This window comes from Sebastes fasciatus, chromosome 17 (genome assembly GCF_043250625.1).
Source record: "Sebastes fasciatus isolate fSebFas1 chromosome 17, fSebFas1.pri, whole genome shotgun sequence".
Taxonomy (NCBI): domain Eukaryota; kingdom Metazoa; phylum Chordata; class Actinopteri; order Perciformes; family Sebastidae; genus Sebastes; species Sebastes fasciatus.
This window is the reverse complement of record NC_133811.1, coordinates 15,622,516-15,643,615: the sequence shown is the minus strand read 5'-3', so window position 1 is coordinate 15,643,615 and position 21,100 is coordinate 15,622,516. Positions and strand designations below refer to the sequence as shown.

General features: G+C 41.0%; 1 protein-coding gene across 2 annotated transcripts in view; it reads left to right on the top strand.

Moving 5' to 3' along the window:
• Positions 1 to 21,100, top strand: part of rapgef5a (Rap guanine nucleotide exchange factor (GEF) 5a) — a 64,352-nt gene extending 43,252 nt beyond the window's left edge. For both annotated transcript variants that reach the window (XM_074612754.1, XM_074612755.1), the window contains 16 exons: positions 558 to 658; positions 6,100 to 6,178; positions 6,281 to 6,425; positions 8,046 to 8,137; positions 8,287 to 8,317; positions 8,818 to 8,896; positions 9,214 to 9,363; positions 9,780 to 9,877; positions 10,860 to 10,982; positions 12,327 to 12,505; positions 12,607 to 12,697; positions 12,779 to 12,829; positions 12,972 to 13,059; positions 13,168 to 13,232; positions 15,331 to 15,385; positions 15,727 to 21,100. In XM_074612754.1, the coding sequence (XP_074468855.1) occupies positions 558 to 658; positions 6,100 to 6,178; positions 6,281 to 6,425; positions 8,046 to 8,137; positions 8,287 to 8,317; positions 8,818 to 8,896; positions 9,214 to 9,363; positions 9,780 to 9,877; positions 10,860 to 10,982; positions 12,327 to 12,505; positions 12,607 to 12,697; positions 12,779 to 12,829; positions 12,972 to 13,059; positions 13,168 to 13,232; positions 15,331 to 15,385; positions 15,727 to 15,845 (1,546 nt within the window). In that variant the 3' untranslated portion in view covers positions 15,846 to 21,100. The remainder of the gene's footprint in view (positions 1 to 557; positions 659 to 6,099; positions 6,179 to 6,280; positions 6,426 to 8,045; positions 8,138 to 8,286; positions 8,318 to 8,817; positions 8,897 to 9,213; positions 9,364 to 9,779; positions 9,878 to 10,859; positions 10,983 to 12,326; positions 12,506 to 12,606; positions 12,698 to 12,778; positions 12,830 to 12,971; positions 13,060 to 13,167; positions 13,233 to 15,330; positions 15,386 to 15,726) is intronic.

Here is a 21,100-nt window from a genome sequence, read left to right as displayed (position 1 = left end):
TGTGTATCTGTACAAGTGTGGTTTTTTTAGGCCAGTGTGTGCCAAGACCTAAGGCACAATGCAGGGAGTGTCAGTGACAGGCAGGTTAAGTGGGTGTGTGTATGTCTGTGTGTATACAGTGTTCAGCATCTTCGGTAGCAATCAGAGTGCTACAAGCTGTCAGAGAGAGGGGTTTTAATCTCTGGAGCTCTTAGCTGACAGGGGCAGACGACAAGGCAGCTTACCCCACAGGAGAGCACCCTTCCTGGGTATGCAAAGCCTAGATGAGGGCTGATCATCTGGAAGTGTTTAGATATGAAGATGACTACCGAGCTAGCCACGCTCGCAGTGGCAGAGGAAGACATAGATGACGAAGATGATGATGATGATGATAGCAATCATGATGAAGATGTTAGCAGTTCAGAGATCTGTACATTTGACGTTCCCCATTTTCGCTACATCGACGACGACGATGTGGAGGAGAATAAGCAGGAAGAGAGGAGGGGTGGATGGAGGGATGGACGTGGTCGCGCTTGGTGCTCTACTGAGGAAGTTTGTCACGACTCTTCGTCCTACAGGTACGTGGTGGTGTCGGGGACGCCGCTCAAGATCTTGGAGCATCTGCTAAGTGACCTGCGGTTGGACGACCAAAGAGGGGCGCCAGAGAGCAGGGAGAGTGGTAAGTTTGTCGACACACACGTGTGAACACACATTTCGTAAACACGTCTGTGAGAAGGCGTCCGTACACACAATGCGGCTATAGCTGTATAAAGAGATTGCAGTAAAACAAAAGTTAGTGGAGAATAAGACAGTTTGTAATATAAATAAAGAAGTTGTGATGTTTGTCTCTGCTGTTTGACCAACGGTATGTTTCAAACAAAGCGACTACCCGCCCTCTCATTCCTAGGAATTTTGTTTTCAGTGCCACACAACAAGTTACAACACAGCCCAACCTGGACTTTTCTGTTTCTTTCATTTTCCACACAGTGGGTTCAAACCCGGGAGGTATGCACTTACCCTCGATTACGCCGTCTGTGTGTGTGTGTGTGTGTGTGGTTGTGTGAGTCAGTCAACCCTCACACCACATCCAGGTGTGTGTGTGTGTGTGTGCGCATTCATTCAACCAAGTCATTGCCTGTAAATGTGTAGATATGAGGAGCATTCAAGAGGTTAAATGGTCTAATGAGTTTGTGAAACGATTCCCTCGGGATGCTGTAGGCATTTTCTGCTGCAAACAATTTCAATGGGCTGCTAACTGTCATATCTCAATTCCACAATCCTGATGTGTCTACCGTATAGCTGCTGGGTTCTATGATAGTGCAGCAGTTAGTGCTACTACACTGTTTTTTTTTGTTTTTGTTTTATAGCTGCGAGTTAGCACATAGACCAAACTGAAAGTTGGGCTACTACTAATTATTTTCATTTTGATTAATTTGGACTATTTTTTGCACATAATCAGTTAACCATTTAAAATGTAAAATGTTAGAACGTAGTGAAAAAGACATAAGTTGGAAGTTAACATTGTTTTGTCAAATCAAAATAGTCCGTTATCTTTCAATTGATTAGTTGATTGCGGTAACGTGAGATTAATCAACTAATCGTTTTAGGATTATTTGAAAATAATTGTGATGAGAGTAAAAGTTTTTGTCCTTCTCATGCTGTTAAAGTAAGATAATCATTCCTGCACAGTTAAAGGTACAGTGTGTAGGATTTGGCAGCATCTAGTGGTGTGGTTGCAGATTGCAACCAAGTGAGCACCCCTCCGCTCACTGCTCCCTTTCCAAGACTGCGGTAACGTGAGCCTAACCTTAACCATCTCGCGAGAGTTGGTAAGTTGGTAAGATCATGATGATTAGAATATATGTTTTCTCCGCCGAGTGCAAAACCGTGGTAACGCCGTTCGCCTCGCTCACATGCCATCCTTACCATAATATCACTACTTTAGGAGCAACGGAAGTCAGACGGCAGTTGGCGGTACCACGGTTTTGCACTCTGCGGCTCACGTTACCGCAGTTTCACAAGCGTGTCGGAGAACTACGGTGGCCTTCAAGTAACGTAAAACGCTTTAGGCTCTCTCTAGAGCCAGTGTTTGGTTTGTCCGTTCTGGGCTAAAGTAGAAACATGCTGGAGCAACATGGTGGACTCCGTGAAGAGGACCCGCTCCTTATGTAGATATGAAGGACTCATTTTAAGCTAACGAAAACACAACAATAGTTTCAGGTGATTATAAACTAATGAAAACATAGTTATAAATATTATATTTCATTTCTGCTAACAGATCCCCCGAAATGTTACACACTGGTCCTTTAAAAATAAAAAATACAAACTGATTTATTGTCATAGTCGATGGATCTCGACTTCTTTGTCCACTGGATTCAAATAAATAATATTCAGCGTCACCATGGAGCCCAGGTCCAGTAAAGTAATACTTTTATCACACAGCGACATCTGGGTCCCAACCTGTATTTTATAAAAACCCTTCTCTTGCGCATTTTCACACCGTTTTAAGACAAGGCGTCTTTATGTATCAACTCCTCAGCACCACCAGTTCCCAGCAGTCCACAGGGAGCCATCTCACTGAGTTGCAGGAAGCAAAGGAAGAAAGAGGGAGAGCGATGAATGTAGGAGAGAACTGAGATGGTCTTTGTGCAGGAGGACCGCCTGATATTTATTCACCGAAGACGGAAAAGACACACTGCTTTATTTTTTTTTTGTAAGGCGGCAGAAGCAGGGATGCAGATCAAGAGTGTATGTGCATGTTTGGCTGTCTTTGTCTCTGTATCTGTGTGTCTATCTTTCTGTCTGTGTGCGCTGAATAAGCATGAGGTTGTGTGTGTGTGTGTGTGCGTGTGTGTGTGTGCGTGCGTGTGCGTGTGTGTGCGTGCGTGCGTGCGTGTGTGTGCGTGTGCGTGTGTGTGTGTGTAGGCCCTCTGGGGTGGTGCTGAGCATCAGTGTGCCGTTTTAGTGGGCTTAGCTGTGCAGCATGTTGAACAGGCTCGAACACGCTTCCACACAGAGAGAGAGCGATTACCCCAACCACCACCCCTCCACACGTACACATAAAAAAAACACACACACACAACAAAAAACTCAGCAGCAGATTACTGCGATTAGTTCAGCACACACACATTCTCTCTCTTTTTCGTTTCTCTCTCACAGGAGATATAGACCCCAAGGTCAGAACTGAATGAGTTATTCATCAGGGTGCTGTGTGCGTGCATGTGTGTGTGTGTGTGTGTGTGTGTTGCTGTGTCTATGAGTGCATGTGTTTGACTTTGTGCGTGCCAGCGGGCAAACGCAGAGGGCATATGTTGAAGATAAAAATGGATATTTATCATCACAGAGAGCTGAGAGAGGGCGAGCGTAGGAGGGGAGTAGTAGCGGGAGGAAATGTAACCGCAGAGAAGGAGAAAATGAAAAATGGGGGTGTGGGGGAAGGGGGGCGGACAAGGAGAGTTTGATGGAGAGAGTAAGAAATAGAAAAAAAAAGACTGATAGCTGGTCAAGAAGGAGCGCTACAGAAAGTCAACAGGGTTTTGAAAAAGTGATGAGCTCAGTCAGACCTGCCTAAAAATATGTCTTGAGAAAAGTTGTATTTTTATTTCTAAAGAGAATCAAATATTAATGCAGCAGCCTTTGCTCGGTCTTCTATAATTGATTTCTTTGCTCTCTGCCCGACAGAGCCATATTTGGGTCACACATTTTCCCAGGGAAAGAGTTTGACACTACACACACACACACACACACACACACACACACACACACACACACACACACACACACACACACACACACACATCACAGCTCCCTCACACCACCAACAACGGCTCATTACCCATCTGCCACGAGGGCTGTTTATATTCGGTTCTTACCCATTGAACACCTGCTGAGTCTCACACACACACACACGCACACACACTCTTGCCGTCTCACTTTTGCTTGCTCTCCACTGATGTAATTCTTTAGTTTTTGAAGTTGTTTTGAATATGAGCCAAGAGAAAGAAATGTTTACCTAGCTTCTTCTTAAAGCCTGGTTTCAAATCTGAAGTATTTCTCTGTTAAATATTCTTGACAAAATAAGCAACAATCAAAGCTAATAGTTGGGGGGGAGCATCTTTAGGTCTTTTTATTTATTAAACTCAGATAATCTTCATCAGGACTGTGTGGGTGTTGATTGTCATCAGGACTGTGTGGGTGTTGATTGGCAGTGGCTGGCACCATAACCAAGCAAGCTTTAACATCTTCAAACCCAAACTCATGCTGTGCAACCAAACTTTGGTCGAGCCCACAGAACTTTATTTTGACTTCTCGTGGGGATCCCAAAGTCTCAAAAAGATACCAAATATGTCAGGCTGAATTTTCCAGAAATGTGTATGAAAATATGCACAAGACATGAAGGATGTTTGTATTTGATGGAATGGTGTCGCCATAAAAGACATATCACCTTTTTAAGTTGATATGGTGAATGTTTTTGCAAAGAGTTGCATATTTAAACATCCAACAGACATAAAGACATAAATAAATGTTTCTGGACACATAATGAATGAAAGTCCAATATTCACTTTTCTTTTATCTCTGTTTTTGGTCACCACCAACTCCTGAGGGAAACATCTGGCTCTTAAGCTGCTAAATGCTCCACGATGTCCACCAGCTAGTTGCTAACTTTGTCCATCAGCAGCCCCTTTCAGATTACACATAGTTATATTTAGGGGGGTAGGAAAATATCAATTCACTTGAGTATCGCAATGTTGGATTTGTCCAAAATCACATACTATGCACTATATACCCAATATGTGTACTATCGTTCAAACAGTAGTATTTATCTTTTCAGACACACTGAGCAGTAATTTACGTCGTCACTTCCTGAGAGCCTCCTTGCCGGTTGGAGACGTGTAACCATGGTAACCCGTGCCAACCTCATGTGACCAAAACGATAATTTGTGAGAATCATAAAGTCTGAACTGATTTAAAAATATATATTACGTACGCCTAGCAAAGGGAAATTTTATACTTACAGTTAAATTGATGCGTTACTGACGTTACAGAGCGATCCGTCAACGTCTGTTATGAATGTTGTCGACACTACTGCATGGCATTTTGGGATATTTATGCCACCATAGTGTTCAGCGTTTGCATACTGCAATATTTCACCAGAAATAGTATGCAATTTGCATAGTTTTTGGACATACTAAAAAATCGCACATACTGTTTTAGCGTACTAAATAGCATGTTAGTATGGAATTTCGGACGCAACCATTATATTTTGTGATACTGTATCAGTTTTCCAAAAACACTATTGATTTTTAATTAATAATTTTGGCTCAGATTGCACAACAAGTAGTGCTATGATGTTGGATGTTACAGGAACTGTGATAAATGCAAACACAGATCCCACTGTTCTGATTGCATAAATTGCATAACTTCTTTTACTCAGATTTTATGGATATGGTGGTGTGTTTTTTATACTATGACAGTTTTGTTAATATTAGATTTTAAAAAATCGCTGTATATCACCTTGCTTACAGTATCACAATATACCACAATATATTGAATAGTAACCTCTTTATCGTGATTAGGGCTGGGCAATATACAGTATATCTATATAATATCTATATCGTGATAAGAGACTAGATGTTGTGTTCGATTTTGGATATCTTGATTTGGCAAAAGTGTTGTCTTTTCCTGATTTTAAAGGCTGCATTACCAGACTGTTGTAGCTGTTCTATTATCACTTATTATCACATTACTGATGATTATTTATCAAAAATCTCATTGTCTAAATAATTTGTAAAAGCTCCAATAGTCAACCCTACAATATTGTCACAATACTGATATTGAGGTAGATCCATTGTTGATATACAATAACTTATTATCACTAATTTAAAGCTACTTTATTCAAAATGAAAAGGGGAAAATGGGAAGGATCATTCTTAAAGTTGAGGGGTTAAAGTCTATTTGTAATGTGGCTGACGCATAGAGGAAACCATTCATTAGTAAGTAATGCAGACGGAGGGAAAATGTGACTTTTCACATCTCAATTCCACAAATAAGTTGAAAACTTTGACCCCTTTGCCGGTGAAGGCCTTGGAAGTGACTGATGATCTGTTTCCTGTGTTTCAGAAATGCTGCTGGATGACTTCCTGTTGACCTACCTGGTATTCATGTCCACCAATGACCTCTGTCAGGCTCTGCTGGGACAATATCCTTACTGGAAAAGACACTCACATTATCACACACACACTCGCACATATATCCTTTCAGCCTCCGCACTGCTCTTCGTTGTCTCCTTGACCTCTCTCACCTATAGCAGCGCCCGCTGCAGGGGCCAGGAAGAGGGCAAAGACGCTCTCTTCAGGAAGCGCAAGGTACTGCAGCTGGTCTCCCACTGGAGCAGACTCTACAAGGACTTCCTGAAGGAAGAGGAGCACGTCAGGAGCTTCATGAAGGTACTCGCCTTCATCACCACATTTAATCTTTCTTCTCTCTCTCTCTCTTGTATTTCAAGGGTTTAATGAGTTTGATCCTCTGGTGTCCTCTCTCACATGTCACTGAAGGACATAAGACGCCTCATTCATCTTCATTTGTCTCTCTGTCTTGTTCTAAAATGGGGTTGTCCTTCCTCTAGTTCTGCACGACAGGACAGGACATCAAGCGTTTTGTGGAGAGAGCTGAAAAGTGTATTTGTGTGTCTGATCTTTTTGTTTGCTGCATCTCCTGTTAAACTGAACTGTGTTTCAGCTTTCTCCCAAAGGGGAACCTTGTTGATGTTTTTATGTCATCCTTCTGACAAAGCAAACTAAAAAGAAAGAGAAAGAATACAGGCACTTTCATGGTGTGTCATATGAGGAATGGGGGCTATAATCTTAATATGTGGCTGTATGTTTTTCTTTCAGAGACTAGACAAGATAACCATTAGAATTATTAACATCTAATAACAAGTAACACATAAAATTAGCAAAGCAATCATTATCCTGCCACTTATTGTATGTACAAAATACAATATCTGCACAGGACATCATGGGCATTGAAAACATACACACACAGATACTTCGTGTCACGTTTCTCACAACAAATGCTGCTTGTATCCTCTGCGTTCCTGCTATATCTCTACATATTCGTCTGAATTGGATTTGAATCCCTTTGACAACCGTGACACTGAAAGAGAAACAAAACACACACGTGTGCTCGTCCAGACGCTCACCCACAACAAGCCAGCGCACACACACTCCCCAATCGCTTGTCCCTCCGTAACCTGGCGGTTACGTTGCTCGGTGCCGGGTTGCCACGGAAACCAAAAGTGCGAGGGTTGGCATGGGTATAATAATCTCATACGGAGTGCGTAACCCAGGTGATGGTTGCCTAGTAACAGAGGAATGAGAGGGGGAATTGGGATGGGAGGCTACGGTGGGTCAATGACAGCGATAAGCAGGTGTTTGGAGACGTGTGTGTGTGTGTGTGTGTGTGTGTGTGTGTGTGTGTGTGTGTGTGTGTGTGTGTGTATCCTTGCAAGTTGTTAGTGTTGCTGCCTCCTGAGCTTTCATGCTACTTCCTTATTCTCTGCCATGCACACACACACACAGAGCGTGCCTAGTCACCCATTTAAGTACAAGGTACAGAATTAGTCTGATGTTTCTTTAATGTAATCTACCTACGCAGCATCATTAACACAGTAAATGAGCTGCACAGACTGTAATGTTAATGCCATGTTGTCGTATGTGACACCTTATCTTTGCCTCTTTGTCCTTCTTGTCATTGTTTCACTAACAAACAGAAATGTTTATGGAAAGTAGTATTTATTGACAGTGTATGAAACTGAGCTTTTAGGCTTACCTTCCATAAGCACCGGTACGGTTAAAAGGTTGCTCCACCTAAGATGGATACTATGATGGTTAAAGACTGAACTTGGTGGATTGCAGAGCCAAAGTCTGAGAACATCCAAAGACCAGAGACTTGAGGCATTCAGATGCTGTTACCAGCCTTCCTGATGGACCAAACAAACATATCAACAAATGTTAACATGATTGTTTCCCCCCCTCTCTCTCTCTCTCTCTCACTCTCTCTGTTAGACCCTGTACAGGTGTGTTTTAGAAGATCTGTATGAGTTCCCCACACTGGAGAAAGACCTGAAGGAGTTCCAGAAACTTCTGCGTCGCAGACAGTAAGTTAGTTTGTCTCTGCTGCACAAGGACTTTGTTCTCTGTATTAAATATGACCGCCTGTCACTGTGTGTGTGTGTGTGTGTGTATTGTTGTTGTTCCATGCCTGCCTGCATCCCTCCTCACCGTTGTGCTTGTTTCTTTCTCGTAGCACCGTCGATGACTGCCCTCCAAACCAAAAGGTAAGCCAGAGATAGGGGGGATGGTGGATGAGAGGGAATATTTACTATACCCATGCTGCTTGAGACTGTCCACTACACTTTACTGATGTGACCTCAAAATCTGTAGCTCTAGCTTTCAAATGCTTTAATGGTATTCTTAAAAATACAATTTTGTAAATATTAGAGGTGCTGTGATGTGTTTTTTTCAAAACCAGGCAAAGTACCAAGTTCCTGATTATGTCAGCCAATGTTAAGTATTAATACCAGTACTTAAATTAGTCAGTCATGCCATTAATATATCATGAATTTAGACAATTACAGGAAAAAGTACAATAATTACATTCAGTCATACAATAAACTGTGCTTTACATTGTAAAATAAGTTAAGCCCATAGAGGTTCAACTGTAATACTCAGATCTGAGCTGTATAGGCGCAGATGTTACCAGTGCATCACCGTATTCAGTGAATAAACATACAGTGTTCTACATCTCATCATGTTTCTTCTGCTCTCTCTCCGTCAGAGTAAACAAATGTATCAGCAGCTGAGTTTGAAGGAAAACTGTTTGCAACTCCGAAGTCCACCGACTGATTCTAAAGAGGGTGAGTAACAGACACCGACACATGCACACACACACGTACACAACACAAAACCCGCTGCCCATGACTGTAAACAGTTAAGCATAATGACAGTCTATGAGTTTTAATTTCAATGCGCCCATGCAAATTGCTTAAATACAGAATGCTTAGTTTTTTTTGTTTGCTTTGAGTACTTGACAAACATGAACTCTCTCTCAGTAAATACTTCCTGCATCTGCTTCATTATAATTTTACAGTATTTCACTATTTTTGTTTTAGCCATCTACTGAGTTACATAAACACATTCAATGACCTACGAACGATTTCTATATATCTTCCAGTCATTTGTTGCGTGCATGTGAGCGCTGACTCCTACCTGAGTGTCCAAACACACCTCTCACTGGAGGCCCATGAGCTGCTAAGGATTGTGGGTCAGAAGATGGACAAAGCAGAAGAAGACATGGTGGTTGCTGTGGCGATGCAAACTGGAGGTACACACACACACACAAACACACAAAGAAATGCTACTATTTCAACCGTTTATTTGTTACTTTTAGTTAACGTTAACTGTTTAACGTTAACTATTTCAACTGTTTATTCCTTATTTGTAGTTAATGTTAACAATTTCAACCGTTTATTCATTACTTTTAGTTAACTATTTCAACTGTTTATTTGTTACTTTTAGTTAACGTTAACTATTTCAGCTGTTTATTTTGTTACTTTTACTTAGCTATCTATTTTAATCATTCCTGGATTAAAATAGAGCTACTCAACAATCCTTCCACGAACCCATTGGCAACCTCACAAGTACACCCTGGGGTACAAGTGCCCCTGGTTGGGAATCACCGTTCTACACTCTTGACTCTAAATTGTTATCATCATCTCTCTCTTTCCTTTGTGTCTGCAGAGCGGAGGGTGTTACAGCCGAGCGACTGTGTGTATTCAGAGTCTATGACCCCACAGGGAAAGCTTGTGGCCTGTCGCAGGGATCTCACTGAGATTCTGGTATGTAAATGCTCTGTTGTTTGTGTTTGTGTCATTCTGTAGCACTCAATCTCCGTTTTTCATAGGCATTTATAGAGGCTTAAGATGCAGCTTGCAGGTTTAAAGCAAACCACGACCTCTCAAATATGTGATCACTTGCTGCCTCTGATATTGTCCTTTGCCTCTGCATCATCTTCTGGCTAAATCAGGCATGAAAATGAATATTTAAAATCCCCAACTGACATATTTTCAAAGTGTTACGGTGAGTCATGCATTATAAGCAAGCCGGAAAGACTTAGGCCAGGTGATTGTTATTGACTCTGACTCAGTAGGAGAGAAAAGGTGTGAGCCACAATTATTTTGTTGTTGCCCAACATGTGACAGCAGGATTGAAAAGTGCTGTATCAGGGCGAAGTGTTGCTCTGTAATGGCATGTTTTTCACAGTGGAGCTTCAGCTGTGAATCCTTAAATCATTTTTGCAATATTAGGCATTTTACAAACTGCAGTCCTAGGGATTCTGGTTTCTTGTTGGATCGGTATATTTAGCAGCCTGTCATTAACAAACCAGTTGATGCTCTACATTAGACCAATTTAATTGAATCTACTGTCCTCTTATTAGGCTGGTAGGCATGCAGTATTTAGTGTTATTTAGCATATTGTCTGCTGAGTTAATATCAATTGTCAGGCTCTCAAATGCAGAATTTTAGTTAATACGGTGACCTGTAACCAGAGCTGTACGGAGCAATTGTGTTGTATGAATCACTGCTCCCCTCTCAGCTTACAGCTCTGCTTGTATGCAGCCAGGAGGCTCTAATGGCTCTGTGCTATATTGTTTCTTTCCCCCACAGCCTCATTGTTCTGTAGGTTATTGTGAAGGTGAGATATTGTTGCTAATGCTTATTTAGAGATAGCCCTATTCCTGTAGATATACAGCATCTGTGTGTATGTACAGTATGTACTGCTTTTTTGTGTCTTTCTACATCATTTCCTTTGTGTGTGCAGCCTCCTTTAACAGACAGTGCTGAGCTAAGCAGGAGGCCGGTGCGACTCTTGGGTATTAACACCTGGGATGTGGCAGCTGCTCTCACACACCTGGACTGGAGCCTCTTCAAATCCGTCCACGAGGTATACACACACACACACACACAAACACACAAACACACACACACACACTCAAATATATGCATGTCGTGTGTGCACATTGTTTATAATAAATTAATATTCATGGCAGAGAGTGCTGCAACATAAACACTGAAAGTGCAAATGCTCTACAAGACTTGCTGGATCATGAGTACAGAAAGTGTTCAGAGCAGCTGTCAGGAAGAGCTGGATATGTGTGGTGAACGTGCTGAAGCATAGCACCGATGAGGAGACACAGGCTGCATCTTACACTGTTATGTGGATGTCACTGTATCTTTAGGAAATCTAGACAATGTTTTTTCCCATTCTCAAATGTGAGCAATTGCTGTTTTTGTTGGTTGGACTGTTGGTTGGACAAAACGAGTGATCTCAAGATGTCACCTTGGGTTCTGAAAATGCAACCGTGTCTTCTACAAAATCAAGTTCCCATACAACTAAACTGCATTCTCAAATACGTTTTGAGGGGAAACATATTCTCTCCCAGACTACGGTCATAGGTTTAAACAGTTTTAATCATGTGGTTAATGTTGCAAATTGAAACAAAACAACAAAAACGTAACAAAAGTACTTGGTTAGGTTTAGACAAAAAAACTACTTGGATAAGTTTAGTAAAAAACATCATGATTAAAATAAGTGTACATTGACTTTTGGAAACAGCTGCCTCCTGGGCGAACGTCTGGTGTTCGTTGACCCATACACCTCCCCGACCTCCTCCCTACGCAGACTTCTGTGGACTATCATTACAAATGTTTTCACTTTACCATTGTTTCTTTATTTACCTTTATATACTTAACATACTGTTTTACAAACTGTTACACCTCTGTGTATACTGTATATATACATGTTCTTCTCTATACATACATTCCTGTTTACACCTCTGTGTACATATATTACATCTCATCATGCATGTAGTGTACATACTACATCCTGTTTTCATTCAGCTTTCCCATCTGAAATACTGTCTTCCACAAATTTACATTTACATTACTATTTTATATTTACTTATGTTTATATTTAAGCCCTATATTTTAACTGCACTATTTTATGCCTTAGATTATCATTTTGATTATACATTTACTTGTGTGCTTTCTCCTTTTATACATACTTATATATTTTATGAGCAAATGACAAATAAAGAACCTTGAAATGTATTTGTGATATGTCAAAAACAAACTATCTAATCTGCGACAAAATACCAATAGATTCCTTTTTTGTATGGGAACGTAATTTTTAGGAGACAGAGCTGGAAAATGGGACTATATATTTCGGGTAATTTTTCTAAAAAGCTTGGTGTCTTTCACTCACACTCTCCATCGCCTCCACATGCAGCAGGAGCTGGCGTACTACACCCTCAGCCGTGTTCCTGGTACCGGCCACACGGCGGCGCTCTCAGTCCTGCTGCAGCGCTGTAACGAGGTCCAGCAGTGGGTCATGTCCGAGGTGCTCATGTGTGTATCGCTCAACAAGAGAGTACAGCTGCTCAAGAAGTTCATCAAGATCGCAGCTCAGTAAGAACACACAAGCGAATAAAAGCTCATGTATCAAACGCATCAAGACTTCTATGCACTATGATATATATCATTTTGTATGCATTTTTGTGTATTTATAGTTGTAAAGCCCAAAGAAATTTGAACTCTGCGTTTGCCATCATCATGGGTCTTAACACAGCAGCTGTCAGCCGACTCAACCAAACCTGGGAGGTATGTGTGTGTGCTGTTGCATATTTAGTGTATTTATACACACGTTTTAAATCGGATTCTGACCAAACACCTTCCTTTCAGAAATGTCCGGGGAAGTTCAAGAAAATTTTCTCAGAGTTGGAGCTCATCACGGTGAGTCTTATTCAACAGAGAAGGAGATAGATGCAGAGCTTGAAATTTATTCCTGATTTGATAATCACATCTTTAAATCTCTTCTCCTTTCCCAACCCTATTCCTTTCACTCTGTTTTCTCTCTTCCTTCATCTTTCTTCAGGATCCATCTCTGAACCACAAAGCCTATAGGGAAGCCTTCAAGAAGATGAAGCCTCCCAAGATCCCTTTCATGCCTCTTCTCCTGAAAGGTATCATCTGTAACCCCTCCACACACACACACACACACACACACACACACACACTTAATTGCTTTTGGTGAATGAACCAATAATAATAAACTTGTCCTCTGCTCTTAGATATCACATTTATCCACGAGGGAAATAAGACCTTCCACGACAACCTGGTCAACTTTGAGAAGCTGGTGAGTCAGTTCTGTAAAGTCTTTCAGTGTTTTAAGTTTCAAAATGTCACACAGCAAAGGCCACATATTAAATGAGTGAGGCGACTGTTAAAATTGTCATCAAGTAACTACATTCATAACAAGATGAGATGCATCAACAGGTGATTGGTTGGTCACACAAATTGTAAATGTAGTAATTTATATGGCGCCATTTTACAATTTGCCTCTAATTCACACACACGGATGGCAGCGAGCTAACATGCAAGGTGCTGGCCTAACCAGCAGGAGCAATTTGGGGTTCAGGGTCTTGCCCAAGGGCATCTCGACGTGTGGACAAGAGAAGCTGAGGATCCAACTGCCAACCCAGCGATTAGGGGACGAACAGCTCAACCTGCTGAGCCACAGCTGCTCCCATCACACGTTTGCTTCACAGTAATTAATCAGAGCAGCATGTCGCCAAAAAGAAGGCAAAACTTTCAGATTCTTTTTTACTAGTTGGGAGAGGAAAATAATAAACGGCCTAATCCGTCACAATCAGGTGATGATGTGTGAGGAAAAATACTCACCGCTACACTGCAGGTCAGACACAGCCTGAAGTTACTTTGACAACCACAAGTTGGACACACATTTCACCCAAAAGAGTGTGCATCGAGCACAGACTGTATATAAGAAGTGGACATAGTCACCGTGATATCACCCATTGGTTTGTGGACTGTCGTTTTGAAGCCCTGATGTCTGTATTTTGGCCGTCGACATCTTGGTTTTGTGGAACCAGAAGTGACACGAGAGGGTGGAGCTAAGTACAACCAAACGTTAAATAAGACAATTTCATAATTAACTTTGATGAACTGAAAACACACTGTGAAAGGGTTAAAGTTCTAAGATGAAAACACAGACAACACCGTGGTAGTGACCTGTCAATCAGAAGGTAGCTACGCCCTAAAGCATCCCCTGCTTTATGGTCAATTTGACTCTAAATGGGACCATAATTTATTAAATGAACATCATGCTGTATTGAAGAAGACTTGAAACTAGAGATTGAGACCATCAACTCATGTTTACAATGTTTACTGAGGTAATAAATGAAAGGAGAAGTAGGGTCATTTTCTCATAGACTTCTATACAATCAGACTTCTTGCAACCAGAGGAGTCGCCCCCTGCTGGCTATTAGAAAGAATGCAAGTCTATGGCACTTCCGCATTGGCTTCACTTTTCAGACCTGGAAGTTTCCCCCTGGCTTCGAGAAAGCCAGGGAAGCCCTGGTATGTGTATTATGTAGCAGTCACCAATCCTGGCAAAGTAATCACTGTGCTATTTGTATTAATGAACAACCACATAACGCTGCAGAATGCATTTAACGCCGTTGCAATTGCTTTAAATGCATCACTGCCAACTTTAGCTAAAGTCATTCCTGGGTGGTGTTAGGAGAAAGACATCGAAACAGGATTACTGGCTAGCTAAGTCATTAAAAAGCATAATTCACATTAGTGGAAAAGGGGTGAATTTGTCTGGTGTGAGGGGAGAAAACTGCTGCAGGAGGCAGTGACCAATGACGGAGGTGTCAGAGCGCTGTTACAGATCAACGAGTTCATTGAAAACTTTATTTATATTGGGGAAATTCTCTGAGAACAAGCTCTGTTTTGCACAAGTGCCATGTTTTCTTTTTAACTGCGGGCTTTGACCTCAATGCACCATCACTAAAAGTAAGACTGTTGCATGTTTACAGTTATATTGCCATAAAAAATCAGATCAGGGTTCAGTAGGTGATAGCTGAGGTAGCAGCTTTGTTGATAGTTAGTGCTATGGGGCAGTGGGGGTGTAACGATACATCGATCTGGATCAATAGAGCGATTCAATGATCAACGATCCAATGTCATCGATGCAAAGTGAAAACATCAATACATATTGTCATCTTCAAGATCCGCCTTTATTTTGAAATTCCCATGGCACATCTGTGTCACCATTCCTGTCCAAGTGCACCTCCTTCCTACAGAGCCCAGAAATACAATTAGTGATATCAGCAAACATTGTATTGTTGTCCAAAGAATCAATATAATATCATATTGCGATGACTGTTTGGTATTGCACTGATGCAACATGTCTTCTCCTAAACCAACAGCACATGATCGCAGACACAGTGAGAATGATTCGCCACTGCCAAAGCGACCAGCCAGGTGAGTCTTCTCACTTCTAAGTGAATCCTGTTGGTTGCAACAATCCTAACATCACAAATTATAAGACAGGCGTACTTACAGGGGCCCTTCAGGCTCATCGTCTGCTCTCTTGTGACCATTCATTGTGAGGAATCTACCGCCATCTGCAGCCGAGTTGTTGTACAGCACCTGTACCACTCAGTTTTCTCTTACAGTTTCTAAGCAACCGTTTCCAGACAGTCTTTTACTCTCTTTATAAAGCCATAATGCAGTCTGTGTTTGTACCAAATGCGTGTGTTCTCCAGCGTAGAAAAAAAACTCTTCTGTGTGACTAATGTGCGCGCTTTGTGTTGGTCTCTCAGGCAACGAGGTGATCGGGGTCGACAGTGCGGAGGTGAGGGCGAGCGTTCAGTACCTGCACATTATCGACAATCAACAGACGCTTTTCGAGCTGTCACACAAGCTCGAGCCACGTGCTTAAAGACACACACAGACACACACGTACCCTCATAGACACACACACACAGCGCAGTGGAAATGCTCGCAACCAGTGTGTTTGATGTGGAGGACGCTTTGTACAGCAACGAAATCACACTACCAGCAGTGGTGCCAAGTGGACAATAAGGTGCCATGTGTTCTGACACAGAGCTGCACTCTGTCTGCTCTCTAACGGCTTTATGACACCGAACATGTGTTTATAAAGGATTTATGGTTTAACAGGAGGAGATTCTGCGCTGCCAAACTGATACAAAGAGAAGAGAAGGCTGTAATTAGTTTGTACAGTATCTATTGGACTGAATATGCCCGTGTTTTTGTTCTTGTGATGAGCTTTTGGTTATTTATGAGCCTGTTTAGCAGGTGGAATGTTCCTTTATTTCTGTCTTTCAAGTCTCGTCCAGCCACTCGGGGGTCAACAAGGACTTGATAGCCTCTTCATCAGTTACAAACACAAAAGTAGAGATGTGTTTAGAACCTGATGGCCACAATCTGCCCCATCAATGGTCTCACATGATTTCATCTGCATATCACATACCTGCCTCGTGATGCATGTACATCCAGGATACATGCCATATAGTTATTTAGGTGTTGATGATGTGGAGCTTTTTCTGGTTATTGTGTGGTAGCATATTATATAACGCAAGCAGCAACCAGGGCTGAAATAGTACAACACTTTAACATACTTTTAGCCTTTTTTTAGTGACAAAAGGTGCAGTGTCTGGCATGCGAAGGGAGCATTGTGAGAGTTTTTTTATTGACTGACTGCAATGTTTTAAAAACTCGAGCTCTCCTGAACGCACCAGAGTTCAAAAATCTGTTGATGAATAGTGAATATGTTTTGGTTCTCCGTTACCTTTTAGAGTCCTGGTTGACTTTTAGCCAAACACTCCTCATGCACTCTTCTCTATGATGTTTTTGTGTGAATAGATAATGATAATTTTACGTTGTATATAATATGGACCTATACATTTTTCAGTGCCAAATGTCACGCTTGAGTCCTGCAGCGTAGACGTACTGTAGATCTCTTGGTTTGTTTTAGGAAGCAGTGTGTATTTTTTCACCACAAAATTTGGTCTGATCAAGTCAAGCAGATCAGACTCAGTGTGTGTGTGTGATGGTATCCCACTTTCCCTGGGTTGCTATGGAAACACAGCCCCATCATAGAGCTATTTTTCTGTTATATTATGTCAACAGATAAAGTCAAGCACCGCAGACCTTTGTTAAAGAAATAGCTTTATTCAACAAAATCATGTTCATGAGGAGATTTTGACATTCATTTTTACTGACTGAAAATATCACTTCATTCAGAGGTGTTCTCGTGTAAACTGTATGTGAAAACCATAGACTGTGTATAAAGATGGCTGACGCGTCTCCACTTCCTCCCACTGTACAGAAGTGAAGCCAAAATATCTGGGATACGAGATAGACTTACCGCGGTAGTCGGCGTTATCGGTGTTACGCGGTGTTCGGGCACACACTGATTACATTACTTGCCCACTGCCCCCACCGTCGTTTTGCTTTTTTTGCAGAAATAAAACCAATTTAGTTCATTTTCGCGTATCAACGCCGTGTTATCGATACATATTCGGACGACGGACACTACAAACTGAAAATGAAAGTGACTGCTCCGTACGGAGTCTCAGCACAGAGCAGCAGGACTCCGATTTCACACACACTGGATGACAGAGAGTTGACAGACAAGACAATGACGGAGGATTTGGTGTTAAAGCGAAAAGCAATATCGCCTATTTGGCAATATTTCAGATTCAAACCCAATGCTATAAGGGAACCATAATGTTAATGAGGCAATCGTCATGCAGAGGACGGAGCGGTCACAGACTGTGTGCGCGGCGGAGCAGTGTCGAGTGGAAGAGACACTGGACACGCTTCACATGTTGACCGTCAGCTTCACTTGTAAAATGTCTGGTGTAATTGGTAACACCGGTGTTGTCACAAGTTTAATAACCGTTGGGATCCTCACCGTCACAGCCCTAATACGGGAGCTGCCACCTTTGGATTTTGAGGTCATTTGGAGCCGGAGTCTACGCAGTAGTGATCGGTAGTGACCGCGATATCGAGGTCACCCGCCCGAACCAATCGCGAGCCGAGCACGGCTGCAGCTTGTCAGCGAGAGAGACTCCCAGTTGTCAATCATGGTGTCTCACTCCTTTTTATAGCATCAGATAACTAATTAAAACCAAACTTATCTGAAAAATGAACACTTGAACAAACCATCTTTGAGAAAAAAAAATGTATTTTACGTGTACTTAGACTTTTTACTTTGGCCCATCCGCTAACATGGAAGGGGTGGGATTTATGACCTATACTGCAGCCAGCCACCAGGGGGCGAGCAAGATGTTTTGGCTTCACTTTTGGGGAGCTGTCATGTCGTCCATCTTTATATAAAGTCTGAAAACCAGCACAGGGTGTGGACAGAATAATATAAGCACAAGGGCACAGAGCGTTATAATTAGACTGTCTGGAAGGAGTTTTCCAGCTTTGGTTCACCTATTAATGACAATTATCCCTCTTAATATTGGATCTCATTATTTAGGCCCTCCAACTTCCTGTTGGCACGGCCATGACATGTGAAAAAAAACATCTATTTGTTATTCAAATCACTGAGGCACCAGTCTGTTTTGTTGCTAATCTCAGTCTGCAGTCACCAGGAAAGAAATGCAACATGAGAGGAATCATTCAGAAATGATATGAGTGATGATGATACATACAAATTAAGACAAGACTTTTGAACCACAACATCACATCTGGCAGACCTTATTAGTGTTTGTGTCATTTTGTCCTTGCCCTGTATCTGTATCTGTATCTGTTCACTGGTACATTTCTGCTGAGTAGGAGGAAACATCCAAAGGCGAGATTCCTAGATGTTATGTAGCGATGCATGTCTTGCATAGTTTGGATAGTTCTAAAACACGGAGGGGAAAGTGCAATACAGTAGAAATGTTGTTGCCACAAGTGTTTATCATCATTTCAACACCAAGCCTTTCAGAGCACAGAGCTGCTTTCTCCTGCAGATCATAATGAATCAAAAAGAACAAGGGAGGATTGGGATTTCCTAAACCGTTTTAGTGCCAAAATACATCTTTGGCTCACTTTTAAATCTAAGTTGTGTGTTATGAGCAGCTTAGTCACTGTGCGTTAAAAGCAGAGACTCTAACATCTTGTAGAAGCTCTGACACTGAATGTTTTGTGGACACTGTTATGGTCACCCAAATTCAAATTGAAAGCTTCCTTGCGCCAATTAAGTATTTGCTATTATGTGGTTGTAAAATCTAAACAAATACTAAAGAATCCTATTTATTTTCAAGGAAGTGTTACATGTGAGTCTTGAGATTGTTTCCTTTCCAGGACTTACTGATATCCATAAATATTTCATCAACCATTTAAGATTATAATAATAACATTCATAAATTCTGAGAGTGTATTTCCCCTTTAAAGGGAGACTATGTAACTTTTGCTGAACGGCAGGCACTGCAGCTTTTATAGGATAATGTTAAACAACTGTTTATCAGTTTCGCATTTAGCTAAAAGACTAAGCTACTGTAATAATAGCACAAGTGGAAAAGAGTCATAACGGCAGTGACCTGACTATCTGTTATAGATCTATTTTTGGTAACACTTCATTTTACAGGTCCGCAAATTTCATGGTTATTAGGTGATAATTGGCAAGTAACTTTTTGAAATTTCTTTGGAATTACTGCCAAATTACCCCAATATTTATCTCAAAATGTATCGAAAATTACTTTATTATAAACATTATTTAATAATTATATTCTGCTATTTCCCAATAGCTGGTATTTTATTGAATACATTTCCAGGAAAAGAATACAAAGCTAATTGATATGCTTTATTTCCATGTCTGCTTATAAATAGATAATAATTAGCATATATCTTCTTTGAAATTTCTTTAAAAAACTCCCTGAATCATTACATTAGCTACCAGGTTACATTTGTGTAGACAATAAGTCACACAATGGTGAGACTTGTGCCTGATTAGGAGTGTCTTCTATTAGTTTTGGTTTTCCACCAAAACTAATAGCAGCCGCTTCTCAAACCTAAGGGCCCTATTTTAGCATATAATTATTAAATAATGTTTATAATAACTTAATTTTTTTATACATTTTGAGGTAAATATTGGGGATAATTTGGCAGTAATTCCAAAAAAATTTCAAATAGGTTACTTGCTAATTATCACCTAATTACCATGAACTTTGCGGACCTGTAAAATGAAGCGTTACCCTATATTTACCTAAAAGTTGCTAACATCAGCCACCATGAGCTACTGGTCATACCAGGCCATGTAGCAGCAAAACTCCTGAGTGTGTTGACGTCAGCAACAAATTTCTTCATTACTTGTGAGTTCGGATTTTCATAACAGGAACACTGCTTTTTCTTCTCTTCAAAGTTATATAGTCTCTTTTAAAGATGCTTTTTGTGAAACCAAGTCAGTGACTCTTTGACTGCTAGAGCTGATAAAACAGAGCCATGGTCTGTTCATATTCAGTGTCATAGAAAGGCCTTGTGGTAGTTATTTTTACTATTAACCTGTACATGACGCACACATGCACAAACGCTCCTCTGCTCATTGTGTTCAAAGAGCAGATTAATCGTGCTATATTACTTATTTATTGTAAGATATTGTTTATTTATGTATTTTTGAGGTGCCATGTTCAGAGGTTTGACAATGTGGAAGTGCATTCTTGAGAAGAAAACAAGTTAGTGGTTTGAAGCTGCCATGCTAGAACGTAAAAGTACTTGTTGTTATGTTTTGTGGCCACTTGAGGGCAGCAGAAGAGCAAGTCAGTGTGATGACTCTCATCTCTGTCCTCTGGTGTCAAATGCTGTAATGGACAGGAAACCAACAGGAAGGTGTATTTAGTGTTTTATCAGCCGTTGTCATGACTGTGTAGTTACGTTTTTTTTTTTTAAAGCAATGTTGTTTAAAACCTGTTTGCATGTTAAAATAAAAAACACAAAGAGAGGACACATTGAAGGCTTTGTACTATTGTAATATTGTTGATGTGTAAATATATGCCCATGTTTGGTATGTTGTTATTGTTTATTAGTTGTAAATGAAAAAAATAGTCAACCACAGAGCAATACGTCTCCCCTCGTGCCCCCTCAACCTTCTGACAGCTGAAGCCACCTGTCTTTTCTAAAGCAGCGTTTTACTATGTCAACATTTGACTGAAATTAATAAATTATAGGTTTTATGTGACA